At 43.1% G+C, this 15,490-nt stretch overlaps 1 protein-coding gene and 1 pseudogene across 1 annotated transcript; one reads left to right on the top strand and one right to left on the bottom strand.

The window, feature by feature from the left end:
- Positions 1–11,743, bottom strand: part of LOC130016248 (dynein light chain 1, cytoplasmic-like) — a 117,380-nt pseudogene extending 105,637 nt beyond the window's left edge.
- A 583-nt stretch (positions 11,744–12,326) lies between these two features.
- Positions 12,327–15,490, top strand: TMEM252 (transmembrane protein 252). The gene is made up of 2 exons (XM_056106920.1): positions 12,327–12,607; positions 15,280–15,490. Exons 1-2 carry the CDS (start codon positions 12,327–12,329, stop codon positions 15,488–15,490), a joined length of 492 nt encoding a protein of 163 aa, XP_055962895.1.

The following is a 15,490-nucleotide window of genomic DNA, read 5'->3' as shown; positions in this document are numbered from 1 at the left end:
AAAACTCTTCAGTGCCACCCACGAGAACGTCATGGAAATAGGAAGGAATGGGAGTGAGGATAGATAGTCGGCAACTACACCACCTCCGCTTTGCTGATGACATCATTCTAATAACAGCAAACATTAGCCAAGCAGCACAAATGCTGGCTGACTTCGACTGTGAATGTGGAAAGGTCAGACTATGGCTGAATCTCACGAAGACAATGTTTATGAGAAACAGTTTTGTTCCTGACATTCCATTTGCTCTCAAAGGGACGAACATCTCCGAATGCAACAGTTATGTGTACCTAGGTCGAGAAGTCAACATGACAAATGACTTGGCATCTGAGTTGCGCAGGAGGAAGGGAGCAGCTTGGAATGCCTTCAGGAGAAGAAATAGCTAAGAGGATGAAGAATCTACAGCTCCTGGCACATCTCTTCAATTCCACAGTTCTTCCTACACTAACATACGCCTCAGAGACCTAACCCTATTGAAAACATGATGGGAACGCTATTCGTGTTTTCCAAAGAGGAATTGAGAGAGCTATGCTTGGAGTATCATGCTTCACTCAAATGAGAGAAATAATCTGGAGTTCCGATCTCTGTCAACGATCAAGAATCAGGGACACTGTCTGGTTTACCAAAGCATCGAAAATCAGATGGACTGGACACATAATGAGATTTGGAGAGGATCGCTGGACTAGAGCCATTACCGACTGGATTCTATGGGATGTCAAAAGATCATGTGGCCACCTACCTACGAGATGGTCAGACTTCTTCGTCAAGACCCTTAACGATTGGTTTGAAGTTCTTCGTGTTCCTAGAACAAGCAGATGCCATTGGGCTACACTAGCACACGACAGGGATGAATGGAGACATTACTGGCACCTGCTTGAGCAAATTGATGAGTAAGAGGATGTCAAGTGATCAAGTGATAGCATTTAAAATAATGTTTTCAAAAATATATGTTATTCTAGTAAAAAAATATAAAATTGCACATATAGTATTATTTTAATATTTTAAGTAAAATCCACTTATGTTCTCATCACTGTATCACTGTATCACTGTCATCCCATTGTTCATCAATTTACTTAAGCGGATGCCAGTAACGTCTCCTCCATTCATCCCAGTCCTGAGATTTTAGCAGCCTCTCCTTACTCGTCTTTCCCAATGCTGCCATATTGGAGGCTCTTTCATGGTCAGGGGAATGAGACTCAGTATTGTTACTGTTTTTGGCATATCGAATAGCCATGGGTAGCTTGCCAGGCTCTGCCGTACAGGCGGGATACTCTTGGTAGCTTGCCAGGCTCTCCGAGAGGGACGGAGAATACAAGCAAGTATGTTAAAACCAAACACATGTGTGCTGCTTTTGATACATCCGTGGGCTAGACTAGAAGAGGTCAGGTGTGTTCTCCTATAGTGAGAAATATATAGGGTCAAATTGGAAGGCTGAACATACCATTCTCATTGGGGGGGCCAAACAAGAAAGTTATAAAAATCAGAAAAACTGAAGATGTCTTAGAAAACAGAACAAAGAAAAATAAAGGGGAAAAAACTAGAAGGGCTCAAAAGGGTTCAAAAGAATTCTGTTCCAAAGCTGAGAGCTGTTTTGGAGTCAGCATGGAAATATAGTGGGTAGGACACTTGTCTTGCACAAGGCTGACTTGGATTTGATCCCCAACACCCTATATGGTCCTCTGAGCCAGCCAGGAGTGATTCCTGAGCACAGAACCAGGAATAAGCCCTGAGCATTGCCAATTGTGACCCCCAAACAAACAAACAAACAATAAGTTGGGAGCTGTTTTAGTCACTAAGAATCTAAGCTACTTCAAGCTTCAGTGTTAACTGTACAGTGTGTGGAGGGGTTTTTCTCTATCATTATCTGATTAATTAGATAATTTAATTATGAACTCCTTGACTTATCATGATCCCTGATGTCCCTCACATGATGATGAAGCTCTGGACACACTGTATTTACATCAATCAACACTTTATTTATTTTATTTTTCATTTAAATTCATTTTAGTTTTCTAAATATAAGGGCAATCTACATCCTGTATAGTCATGCTCAGAATACTTGTTTGGCTCCTTTAAAACTTATTTTCTTTCTGATGTAAAAGTCCATTTCTGAGAGCCCAGGGGAAAGACAGCCTGGATGAAGTTACTCAGGGACCCAGAATTTCCTTTTTTTGTAAGTCTTACTATCAGGGGCTATCTAGACTTCTCTGTTTACCTCAGCTCCCATATACTTCCCCCAGACCCCAAATATTCTTCATTTTCAATGAGATTTTTTTCTTTTTTATGAAAATTAATTAAAGCATCATATTTTTATAATATTCATAAGCTCGAGTGCAAAATCTGCAAAGGTTTCACTCAATTTATTTTGTTAAGGTTGTTAACAATTATTTGTTAACATTCAATATTCTAACATTAAACCCACCACCATTATACCTTCCCATCACCATTATTTTGAATTTTCCCACCACCATCCAAGCCTGCTCCAAAGACAGATCCTAAATAATTTCTTTTGTATTGCTTGTTAAGAGTAATCTGCTAGGGCATATGGTGCTGCCAGAAGGTCAGTCTGTACCTGTGAGGCAAGTGCATCAGCAGCCTGATGGCACTGTCAGACTTTCAGATATCCCAAAATTGCTGCTGTGCCTTCAGCCAGACCCCAAAAACTTGGGGCAAAGTTTACCAAGAAAGTAAACGGCCAAAAGTTAGGTATGTGGGAGACACACCCACAAACCACCTCAGGCTCAGTTATATAATTGGAGGCAAGGACTCTCTCGTTCCTGATCCAACTGCTTAGCGGCCATGATCCCAGAGACTCAGAGACAAATCTCGGAACCCAAAAGTTTTTGGCAGAAATGTGTCCTGTTCCTGCAGTAGATTACTAGCGCTGGGCCACTCCAGGTGGGAATAGGTTTATTGCCTTGGCCTGTTCCCCATGGCGGCCCTGTGGCCGCCATCCTCCAGAGGCCACTGGACAGTCAGGTTTCGGCCTGCAGTGACGAGACACGCGGGGCCTCACCAGATGAGGATGGAACTGGCCCTTTCCTCCCCAACCCAATGCGACCCCAAGTCACCACCTACAAATGACCTCTGGCTCCTAATCAAGCTGCTTAACGGCCATGATCCCAGAGACTCAGAAACAAATCTTGAAATCCAGCGGCTTTTGGCAGAAATGTATCTGGACTGCATACAAGGTGGCTGCCGCCTCAGAGCTTATTGGAAAGCCAGGTATGAGCTGGTGGTGATGGGGCAACTGCAGTCTCATGGGAAGGGGGGCAGTACCGGCTCATTCTTCACGCCCTACCGAGGTCACGAGTTGCTCCCCACGAGCGACTCTCCAGCACAGCCATGGCTCCAGAGGCAAAAGGACTTAATCCAGAGCCCGGCAGCTTGCAGCAGAAAAGTGAATGGACCATGCGTTAAACTATGGCGCCATGCCTCCCCGGGAGGGAAAGGGTGTTGCTCCCTTCCTCCTTTATCCCCCCAGCAGCAGGGTGGCCGCCACCTCAGAGCTTATAGGAAAGCCAGGTATGAGCCAGCATTGATGGGGCAACTGCAGTCTCATGGGAAGGGGGATGGTACCAGCTCGTCCTTCACGCTCTACCGAGGTCACAAGTTGCCCGCCACGAGTGGTTCTCTGGCACAGCCATAACACCAGATGCACAGAAACCAATCTCATAATTAACTGGCTCTTTGCAGAAATCCAAAATCATTATGTGATTCTCATAACCAGCTATAGAAAACAAAGTATTTCACAATGCCTTTTCAGTAATTCTGATTGTTGGGGGGGAAATTCTAAACAATAATGTTGCATCTTTTGTCCAAATAATGAATGTAATCAATGTAGAGAAGAGTCAAAGAAATCATCTGCCTCACAGGTATTGGGAGGGGTGGGGGGTATATTGGGGGATTTGGTGGTAAAAAATGAATACCGGTGAAGGGAAAGATATTTGATCATTGTATGAACGAGACTTAAACCTGAAAGCTTTGTAACTTTTCCCACAGTGATTCAATAAATATTATAAGAAGAAAAAAAAGAGTAATCTGCTAAAAATGATCCAAAAAGTTTTCTTTAGAGAAAAGTGTATGAAGATTGTTGTATTTCACCTTGGTGCCGTAAAGCTCTTATATAAGATATTGCTAACATGTTGTTATAGGTTAAGCTTTGTGTGTGTATATATATGCATACATATATGCATATGTTGTTGTTGTTTTTAAATCAAGACTACTTGCCTTTTATTTTATACCCCATCAAACGTGGTATATTACTCTTGGTACATCAGTGGCGTAGAGTTTGAGTATGAATGTTGCTCCAGGAATTCTAAAATTTTAAATAGGGTGATACCGTTGGAGTGAAATGCATGTCTGCAACTTGTTGCTCTCTTCTGGGATTTATTTGTGAGTCTCTAGATCATGGCTGTTAGTGAGCTTATATGGTGCCCGAGGCAGTTCATGGGCATGACCTCCACTCTCTGGAAGAACAGGGAGATGGGGGAGGTGCCTATTCCTGACTCTATGAGAGCTTGGAGATTTGGGTCACAAAATGCACAAACCTGAATTGTTTTTTATTAGTGAAACACCACGAGTTACAGTTATAGACTTACAAATTTTTGTGCTTGGGTTTCAGTTATACAATGATCGAATACCCATCCCTCCACCAGCGCCCATCCTCCACCACCACGGATCCCAGCATCCCTTCCACCCCCATACCCCTTATCCCACCCTGCCTCTATGGCGGGACATTCCCTTTAGTTCTCTCTCTCTCTCTCTCTCTCTCTCTCTCTCTCTCTCTCTCTCTCTCTCTCTCTTTCCTTTTGGGTCCTGTGGTTTGCAAAAGAGGCATTGAGTGGCAATCATGTTCGGTCTATAGTCTACTTTCAGCATGCTTCTCCATCCTGGGAGGATCCTCCCAACACCCTTTATTTGGTGCTCCCTTCTCTATCTCAGCTCCCTTTTCCCCCAGTACATGTGGCTGGCCTCCAAGCCATGGAGCAAAATTCCTGGTACTAATCTCAGCCATTCCTGGGTGTTAGTCTCCCGTTTTATTACTTTATGTTCCCTAGATGAATGCAATCTTTCCGTGTCTATCCCCCTCTTTCTGACTCATTTCGCTTAAACATGATACTTTCCATGTAGTACCACTTGTACGTAAATTTCATGACTTCATCTTTTCTAACAGCTACATAGTACTCCATTGTGTAAATGTACCAGAGTTTCTTTAACCAGTCATCTGTTCTTGGGCACTCAGGACAAACCTGAATTTTTCAACAGTTTCATTCTCACATATGGGGGACTCATCTTGAGTCTGTGGAGTTGGGCTGTGAGCCTGGTGGCGATTGGGTTCTAGAGGTTTTCGGCTGCCAGGGTTCGGTTGGGGCAGGTGGTGGGCTCTCTCGCCCCCACCAGGGTGCCTGATGAATTCAGCCTGGCGTGGGCTGTGAAGCCATTTTTGCAGCTTATTCCTTTCTTCCAAGATTCCTTTGTGAGTCTTTCAATCACCACTTTAATTCAGGCACTTAGGTGGTCTATCAGAAAAGCAAAACTTGAGAAACTGTATACAATCGTAAGAGTTAAGGTGAGAAGAAGCAAAAAGAAAAGCAAATCAAGAGGTACTTCTGTTAGGAGAGTTTTGTTTTGTTTGATCACATATATTCAAAAGAGGCACCTCCCTACTCCAGGATGAGATAATCATGCAAGATAATCTATTTGCATACCTGCACGGTTTCACTTCACCACCCTAAAAGATGTCTCTTTTAATCAGTACTTCACCTACCAGAATGGTTATTGCCGCCATAAAATAGAAAAGCTGCTACGTAAATTACTGACAATAATATCACTGTTTCTTAGAACCTAAGCTGATTGACTTGCAATGCCATGCGTCTGAAACATCCATAATGCGACTACAGCAATAAAAACTTAGAAACAAAATTTCAACATCCAGTGGACACAGATCAATTGGACATTGTGCCAAAGGACTTTTCTAGAAGATGGTGCAAAGAGAGATTTCCCAAAACTACCTCCAGCTAAAATTTGTCAAAGAGAGAACACAAGGAATGAATGGAAGCTGTTTGACATCTGCCAGCTCAAAAAGGCCTTTATTCCAATCTCTGGGGAAAGTTTCAAAAGCAAAGAAAATAAGGCAGAAGAGGAAGAGGAGGAAGAGGAGGAAGAGGAGGAGGAGAAGGAGAGGAGGAGGAAGAGTGCTCAGCGAACCTGCATGTGTGAAAGGCTAATCTAGATATCACTCAGTAATCACCACCATGAATCAGACCTCACTCTCTAAGCCTGTGTCTCACCTCCCGCAAAGTCTCACTTTCTACAAACCGAAGCGACCTTCTGAAATCTAGCTCCTGTACCTTGGCTCCTGGCCTCATGCCCCTCCGTGCAACAGCTTCTACACATCATTAGCTTCCTTCCAAAGTCCTCTGTACTTCTCATCCTGAGCCCCGTGCTTTTCCTGTTTTCAAGAGAAGGGGACTGGTTCAGGTGTCCAGTAAACAAACTCTGCGGAACAGAGGGACACTGAGATTTTGAGGCATTTGCGAATTGCAGTGGAGACTTTGAAAGAAGGGGGAGGCTTCTTACAGTTCACTTGTAACTCAGAAGGCAGAAGAGCACTTAGAAGTCCACTGCCCTCTGAGTTCAGAGCAGCACGCGTGAGTGTCTCATGCTGAAAGGAATGGATTATGGAAAGAGCGGTTGTGATTTCAGATCATTTATTTGGCTGTCTACACAAGGGCATGTTTCCTACTGCTTGCTCAAGCAGTTTTGATGAACGGTGGGCTTTTAGTACTACTACTACTACTACTACTACTACTACTACTACTACTAAATGAATAAACTGTTTTACACACAAGGTTTCCTTGCATTTCCATAGGCTCGCCTATAAAGGGTTGGAAGTTGGAACAGGAGGATTCTGATTTCTTTTTCTTTTTATTGAATCACCATGAGATACACTTGCAAAGCTTTCATGTTTGAGTTTCAGTCATACAATGATCGGACACCCATCCCTTGTACATTTTCCACCACCAGTGTACATTTCCATCACCAATGTCCCCAGGATCCTCCCCCCCATCCCACCCTTCCCCTGCCTTTATGGCAGACAACTTCCTGGTTATTCTCTCTCCACTTTGGGGTTTGCAATACAGATACGGAGCGGCTATCACGTTTGGTCCTTTATCTACTTTCAGCACACATCTCCCATCCTGAACGAGTCCTTCCAACCATCACTGACTTAGAGATCCCTTTTCTATCCCAGCTGCCTTCTCCCCAGCTCAAGAGGCAGGCTATCAACCATGGAGCAATTAGGAGGATTCTCACTTGGCTTTCACTGGATCCCAGATTGCTTCTTTGTACAAGGTGGGTCTCTGTTTTCCTCGGAACAGCTGTTTCTTCATCAGCTCACACTCACTCTATCTATCTACCTATCTATCTATCTTTCTGTGTGTATTTCTCCACCTTTACTTGGTGTCACCTCACTTGGTCTCGCACACTTACTCTCAGGACTTGGTAAGAGGTGAGGTCAATGAAGACAGGAGGGCCGGCCGTGGAGTGAGGGCAAGAAAAGTACAGAGTGTAGAAGCATAGAAGACCATCAAGGCTCAAAGTTCTTCTCAAACAGATTCTGTAAGTGGAGTTTTTTTGGTGTTTGGCTCTTTTCTGAGTTTTTCCTCCATCCTGAAGTTGTTGTAGCCTGTGTCTTTTCTTTTCTTCTGTATTTACAATGACTCTTCTGTTTGGGCTTTTATTCCTTCAAAACGGATGAAGAACAGTATGCTTTATCTCAATCCTTGTGGTAGAAGCAAGCATACGTGGTCTTTTGTGTCTTAATTTTAAAAAATAATTTTCATGGCTCGTGACTGTAAAAAAAGAGGAATCACTACAGTAGAAACAACAAGTAATAAAAATTGTTAGAGAGAACCAGTCTTGGTTTTAGTTATTCTGGGTCATTTTTGAGGTTTCAAAGGAGAAATAGGCATACAAAGCAGTGATGCATGGTGGTCCTGGGCTATCACATGCACAATATATATTATGTGAACATATAGCTATAATTATTTAGTAACATATAACAATAAACACAAACATGCAAAAATAACTTCAATGTAAATCCTTTACTGGTATGTTTCAATCACCGTGAAGGAGAAACATGATTCCCAGCAGTCCTGCCTCTTTTCAATTACCTTTTGCCCCTCTCTCCACTACTCCATCATTTCCTGAAGATTCTCTGGCACTTTCTCCTTGATTTCTTACCTTACCCCATATGAGCTCCTCAAATATATGGAGCCTAGGACTTGCTCCTTATGTAAATATTATGTAAAGTAATTGTGTCCTCTCCTTCACTGTTGGTGGGAATGCTGACTGGTTCAGCCCTTTTGGAAAACAGTATGGACGATTCTCAAAAAATTAGAAATTGAGCTCCCATTTGACCCAGCAATATCACTCCTGGGAATATATTCCAGAGAGGTAAAAATGCATAGTCGAAGTGACATCTGCACTTGTTTGTTCGTTGCAGCACTGTTTACAATAGCCAGAATCTGGAAAAAACCTGAGTGCCCGAGAACAGATGACTGGTTAAAGAAACTTTGGTACATCTACACAATGGAGTACTATGTAGCTGTTAGAAAAGATGAAGTCATGAGATTTACATACAAGTGGTACAACATGGAAAGTATCATGCTAAGTGAAATGAGTCAGAAAGAGAGGGATAGACATAGAAAGATTGCATTCATCTGGGGAACATAAAGTAACAAAATAGGAGATTAATACCCAAGAATAGCCGAGATCAGTACCAGGAGGATTACTCCATAGCTTAGAGGCCAGCCGGCCATTCTAGGGGAAAGGACAGCTCAGATAGAGAAGAGAGCACCAAACAAAGGGTATTTGGAGGATCCTCCCAGGAGGGGAGATGCATGTTGAAAGTAGACTATGGACTGAACATGATTGCCACTCAATGCCTCTTTTGCGGACAACAACACCCAAAAGGAGAGAGAGAACAAAAGGGAATGCCCTGCCACAGAGGCAGGGTGGGATGGGGGGATGGGTGTGGGAGGGATACTGGGATCTATGGTGGTGGAAAATGGGCACTGGTGGAGGTATGGGTATTTGATCATTGTATAATCGAAACCCAAGCACAAAAATTTGTAAATCTACAACTGTACCTCATGGTGTTTCACTAATAAATATATATAAAAAAGTAATTGTGTCCTTTCATCCTCTTGTTTGATTTAGATCTTGCGTGTTCCTACCCAATTTTTCACACCCACCCACATCTCCCAGTCCCCAAAACCATCTGAAAGCTCTAGGGTAACAGGAAACTCCTAAAAAGTTATTGGAGATTGAGAACCTATTTGATAAAGTCTGAGTTCTTGTTACCCTATTGGAACTGGAGAGAAAACAGAGAAACGCTTACTTGCTCATATATTTATGTATCCCAGACACTAGACTATCTGTCAGACCAAACAGCCTGATTAATCCTCTAGTTCTGATCTACCACGCCCACACCCCCTTAAAAGTGACTTAAAAAAAGAGGACTCAGATACTAACCCAATGCTTAGGCAGGTCTCATCATGAGAATTTACTGCAGAACTTAATAGCAGTGGTGGTTTTTAATCTACCATTCACCAGTTTATTTTATTTTATTTTTTTTGCTTTTTGGGTCACACCCGGCGATGCACAGAGGTTACTCCTGGTTCTGCACTCAGGAATTACCCTTGGTGGTGCTCAGGGGACCATATGGGATGCTTGGAATCGAACCCGGGTCGGCCGCGTGCAAGGCAAATGCCCTACCCGCTGTGCTATCACTCCAGTCCCTCATTCACCAGTTTTAAAACACGACTTTTAATGCAGGCCTATCAATTGGGAATCTGCTCTTTTCCAGCATTTTGGAATTCATCAGTGATAATATCAATCATGATGAGAATGGTTAAAACTTACTTTGACAGGCACATTCTATGTACCAGGTACCATGCAAACACTCGAGACAAATGATCTCATTTTGTTTATGGTTTAACAACTTAAGCGGCATGTGCTCACCAGGCCACAGTTTCCTGGGTCAGGAACCTGGAAGGAACTTCTGGGTTCTTGACTTTAGAATCCTTCTGATAAGGTGTTGCTTGGAATCAGGTACAACTATCTTAAAACTTAAATGGACAGAATTTTATTTCAAGTTCAAGTGGCCACTGGACAGATGCAGCTGCTCTCTGGCTTGTGGGCTAAGGGCCTCCGTTCTTTACTCACTGTTGGTCAGAAGCTGTCTTCAGTTCCACTCTTAGAGAGAGCAAGTCCTGAGGGCAGTTGCAAGCACTAGCAATAGAAAGTCATACTTACTGCTTTGTTAGCTCTATGGATATGCTATCCCACCGTTTTTGCTATTTTGTTTTGGTTAGCATAATCTCATTAAGACTCATCCTCATGCTCTGTCCAGTCCACATTCAAGAGGATACTGAAAGCAGGAATCACTGTGGGCATGGTGGGGTAGCTGGGTAACTTGTTATTTTAGAAATCTTCCAATCTCAAGACCCACTGAGAGAGTAGATTGTTTTAAGATTTTAAGAATAGTTGGAAAATCTACAGATGGAAGTAGTTCAGGGTAGGATTTGAAGTTAATTAAGGTAGAAGTTATAAAGTGGAAAGGGAAGTGACTTAAATTGTTTTTCATCCCATGCTTTTCTTTCCTTCTAGTCCATATTATGAAGGTAGAGTTGACAAGATGTTGGATGGATGATAAATCACTGCAAGAGACTCTAAGGCTCCGTATAAAGAACTACTATTTCCATTGGGAAGTGAATGGGGAATAATGGAGTATTATTCCCCATTAACATCCGAGGTGGATGCCTAGCAAATATATGAAGATAACCTTTCTCGACTAAAGTGATTCAGATTTCCCCCAAGCATTAAATGAAAGGGAAGAATTAGAGCACGAACAAGCTCTGGAATTGGAAATCTACAAAGACAGTCAACAACAAAAGAAACAAATTTCATATAGAAATAAAAGGTAAGTTTTGGAAGGTCTTTTGTTTTTTGACAATGAAAAGTTTATTTGTTTATTGGGGCTAGAGTCAGAAGTGCTCACTGATGACTCTTTGCTCAGGAATCACTCCTGGTGGTGTTCAGGGGACCATACAGATTGCCAGGTATGAACTTGAGTTGGTTGTATGTATGGCCAGGGGTCTTACCCACTATACTATCTCTCAGGCCCTGGACGACTAAGCAGTGTTTAGCTGCATCTACCCAAACAGATTTCATTCAGATTTCATTTAAGATGTGTTAATGAGTGGGTAGAGGAAGAGATTACAAGACTCTCCAGAGACTTTTGCATGCTAGTCTGTTCTGGAAAACCATAAGGTGTGTGCAGGAGGATGAGTATTGAAGGTCTTGCTTCTCACGAACATTTATTTGTTTGTGAAGTGCACACGAGGGAGGATGCCTTTTTTTTTTTTTTATCAAATATCTATAGTCTTTTTCGAGAACCAGAAGGGTGGTGTTTAGTTCAAATATTTCTAGCAAGCCAAGAATGGTGAGTGATGCAAAAATACACATATTTAACAAACACCTATATGTTAAATGGAAGTGATCCTGGGATCTCAACAGTTAGGCTCCAGCAAGAGGAAGTTTACAAGACCAGAATCAGAGCGAGTCACTAGATATTGATTTTTTACAACCATCACCAGAAATCTTCCCAGATCCCCAAGTTCAGCCTACTGACATCTTTCTTTCCATCAATGTCATCCCCTTTCTTCTTGATGGCCATCTTCTTGAAAACAGAAAAGAAATAAGGAATTCACCTTCAGCTTTTCTGTTGGGTTCCCCATTCCCTCAATATTTCAGCAGGAGGGCAATGCAGTTGGATGCATTAAAACAGGCAAAACTGAGATGTTAATTACCTTTAAAAATTGTCTTCTCAGTTCTGGGCAAGAAAGAATAAGGGCAAGACTTCCTGCTATGTCATGCACAAAGATAGTTTATCCAGATTCATCATTTTACTAGCAGAGTGAAGAATTGCTCCATTAAGAGGCAATGTCCTTTGAGAACTCTTCCTAAATAATCGGGGTCAGCTGAGGGTTTCACCCAGTTCAGAAGAACAAGACAGTCATGAGAAGTCACTGCCTCCCACAGCACACAGTGCTGTGTTTTTAGCTTAATCCTCCAAGGATATTAGAGTTGCATTCAATGGTTAATCAGTAGCTTCTAAGTGCCTGCTTCATTTAGTTGTCCAAAGGCCAGTTAATCCCAGAATGTATAAAGCTGCGAGCCGGCTAATTGAGAGCATTCTCTCCGTGCAAGGGAAGCAAGGGAGTGGCAGGGTCAGTGAGTGGGGTTCCAAAGGAGCAGGGATGCGGAACACGACTGGTCTAGTTTTCTGTGCCCTGGCCCCCCTGACAGGCTTTCTGATGATATGCCTGGGGGCCTACTTCATTTCCTCAGATTCAATATTCAGCTGTTGGGAGAACATGGTTCTCACCTATTTACTTCTGCCTCTGGGGTTTGTGATTCTTCTGAGTGGAATTTTCTGGAGCACCTATCGCCAGGTGAGAGAAAGCAAAGGAATGTTCATCCAGGACCTCGAACGACATTTTCATCAGGGGGCAGCCCTGCCCTTGGCCACAGTGGACAGGTATGTGCTGAGAAGCCAGAGGACTGAGGAGGGTTAGGATGGGACTGAATGGAAGAAAAGTGGAATGACTTCTAATTCTACTGTGGAAAGATTTCAGTTTCTTATGGACTGCTGATCTAGATTCGTGGCTTTCCTGTTGGGGAATTAGTCTGGCATTAGCCCTTTGGAAGAATGGTGTTTTCTTTAGGAGAAGCTTTAAGAGGGGTTTATCTCAGAGAGATAACCGCAATTTTGAACCCTGGCTATTCACAATAGCCCAATGATGGAAACAGCCTATTCAGCAGTAGATAAAATGTGGTATAAGCACACGGTGGAATATTATTTGGCCCCCAAAAGGAAGAAAATTCTGATGCATGATACAGCGTAGGCAAAGCTTTCAGACATTATGTTAAGTAAAATAAGACAGGCACAATAAATGACAAATACTAAGGTATTACATTATATAATATACCTATAGTTGTCAGACTCATAGAAAGAAAAAGTGTTTACTAGTAGTTAGGAAGAGGAGTCGTTGAGGAATACGTGCTTAACTCGTACAAAGTTTTAGTTTGAGATAATGAAAAACTTCTGGAAATAAATGATGTTGATGTTTGCACAACAAGTAAACATTTATATATGCATTATATATAATCATAATAAGAAAGGTCGTTAATCTTATGGTCAGTATAATATGGCCAGAGACCTTCTTGGATGAACACAGACTTTAGGGGTAAAACTCTCAGGCATTATCCTACAAGACTCTAAGATACATTTGTTTGGTCTCTTCACCTGCCTAAAATACTTTGACTATTCCATGTATCTTAAATAAAGCAATTTATCTCGATGGTTGATTTTGATAGTACTATGCTAATTAAGAAGTTACTAACATGTTTCCAATGTTTATTATATTAAACAAGGAGATCTCTGGGTTCGATTCAAAATTATGATAGATTGCAGAAGATCTTTTTGGATGATTATTTGAGGGGAAAAGGATATAGATTCGATATAGATATGATTACTTGTTCCTGAGTAGAATTAATGATCAGAGTAACTCGTTACCTTTAGAATGTGGCTCCAATTGACCAACTTGAGTATAATGTATATCAAGCTGAAATATTTAAAATTATGGGTAGCACAATATTTTTACTATTTCCTGCTGCATAGAGATACAGCCCACTCAGAATGGCTATGGAGTCAGCCAATGGTAACTTACATTTCTCTAAAAGGCCCTCCCGTTGATCGTCGATTTGCTCGAGCGGGCCCAGTAACGTCTCCATTGGAGACTTTGTTGTTACTGTGTCTGGCATATCGAATTCTCTCGGTAGCTTGCCGGGCTCTCCGAGAGGGGCGGAGGAATCGAACTCGGGTCGGCCATGTTGGCTGCGTGCAAGGCAGACGCCCTACCCGCTGTGCTATCGCTCCAGCCCTACATTTCTCAGAGGCACGTATATTCAAAATGAATCCCAGGTGAAGGTCTCAAAGCAAAAGAATTTGCCGTGGTGGAATGCCATCGTATTCAGGGGAGTGGCAATATGGAGTGGTATGGGGGGATTGGGAGAGGTGATGGAATTGGGGGGCAGGTGACTGCAATCCTGGAGTTGCTCAGATCACGTCCGGGAAGAGTTCACCTTCTCGTCTTGCATGTCTTTACCCATGTGCCATGCGAGGCAACTCTGACTCTTCCGAGTGAAGGCTGAGATGAATGCTGTACAGTAGGCAAGACAGCTCCTCCAGTTATTTTGGCTTTGTGCCTGGTGACATTTGGAATAGGGCTGTGGCTAGGAAAGGCAGTCTGGGTTCTGTTATGGTTACATACCACAAACAATCCCTAAAGGTCCTGGGAGGATTTGCTCTATAAATATACAACTGGACAAACTCACCCTCTCTCTTCCTCATCCCCACCCCACCCTCAATCCCATTCATGACAGAGAAGCCAGAAAGATTTAGCAATGAGCAACAGTGGGCCAGATTCTCCCTGGGCACAAGGCTCTGGGGTAAGGCTCCTTTAGCCACGGGCCTGTTGGTATCTAACTGGCTGCACCTGGAACGTACCTAAAGTCATCGGCTGAAATAGCTGGAGAAGCACGCACACGGGTATGCTCTTTTGGAAGCAGGCTGCAGTGATTTAAGAGTGGGCAAGAAAGAAGCATCTGGTGTCCTTCAGGAGTCGACGCGGAGCTTGTTTCCAATTCTTACCGTGTTGGCTTTGGGGTTCAGAGGCAGTGAGCACAATTATACTGCTTCTGTGTGAATGGGGACAAGGGTGAGCCTGCACTGAATAACTGGGTGGAGAAGTTCCACAGCTGAGGCCCCCATGGTGCTGAGCCCCGATAAGGCTCTCACACTTAACGTTCACCGGTTCCAATGAGTAAGAGAAGGCATGGCTTGGAATTTCCCTCTGGAAACAATGGGGCTTACAGAGACATACATTCCCTGGCTGATAAAACGGATTCTGCAGGAGGAGCAGGCGGCTAAAACACACACACACACACACACACACACACACACACACACACACACACCCCACACAGGAGAAAAACTGGGGATGCTAGGGATATAGTACATCTGTTTCGAAATCAGTGTTTCTTAACAGTTTAACTTCACACAGTGGCATCTGAGAGAGGCAGGCATATGTCTCCTTGGCATTAACCATTGGAATAACACATGTCTGTTTGTGGCATTTTGTCCCCCAGGCCAAACTTTTATCCTCCTGCTTATGAAGGAGGGGCTGAAAAGAAGCCTGGTTGGGCAGAGGGAGCGGCCACCGGGGTTCCTCCACCTCTCTACAGCGAGACGGACCTTGAACACCTTGAAAGCACCAATCTGGCCCCTGAGGCCCCACCATCCTATGAAGAGTCTGTAGTAGACCAGATGGCTGCGACCAGGCCAGGCCTGCAGTGCTGA

This window comes from Sorex fumeus, unplaced genomic scaffold (assembly GCF_029834395.1).
Source record: "Sorex fumeus unplaced genomic scaffold, SorFum_2.1 ptg000149l, whole genome shotgun sequence".
NCBI lineage: Eukaryota > Metazoa > Chordata > Mammalia > Eulipotyphla > Soricidae > Sorex > Sorex fumeus.
The sequence above is the reverse complement of the archived record's forward strand: the minus strand, read 5'-3'. Positions and strand labels throughout refer to the sequence as shown.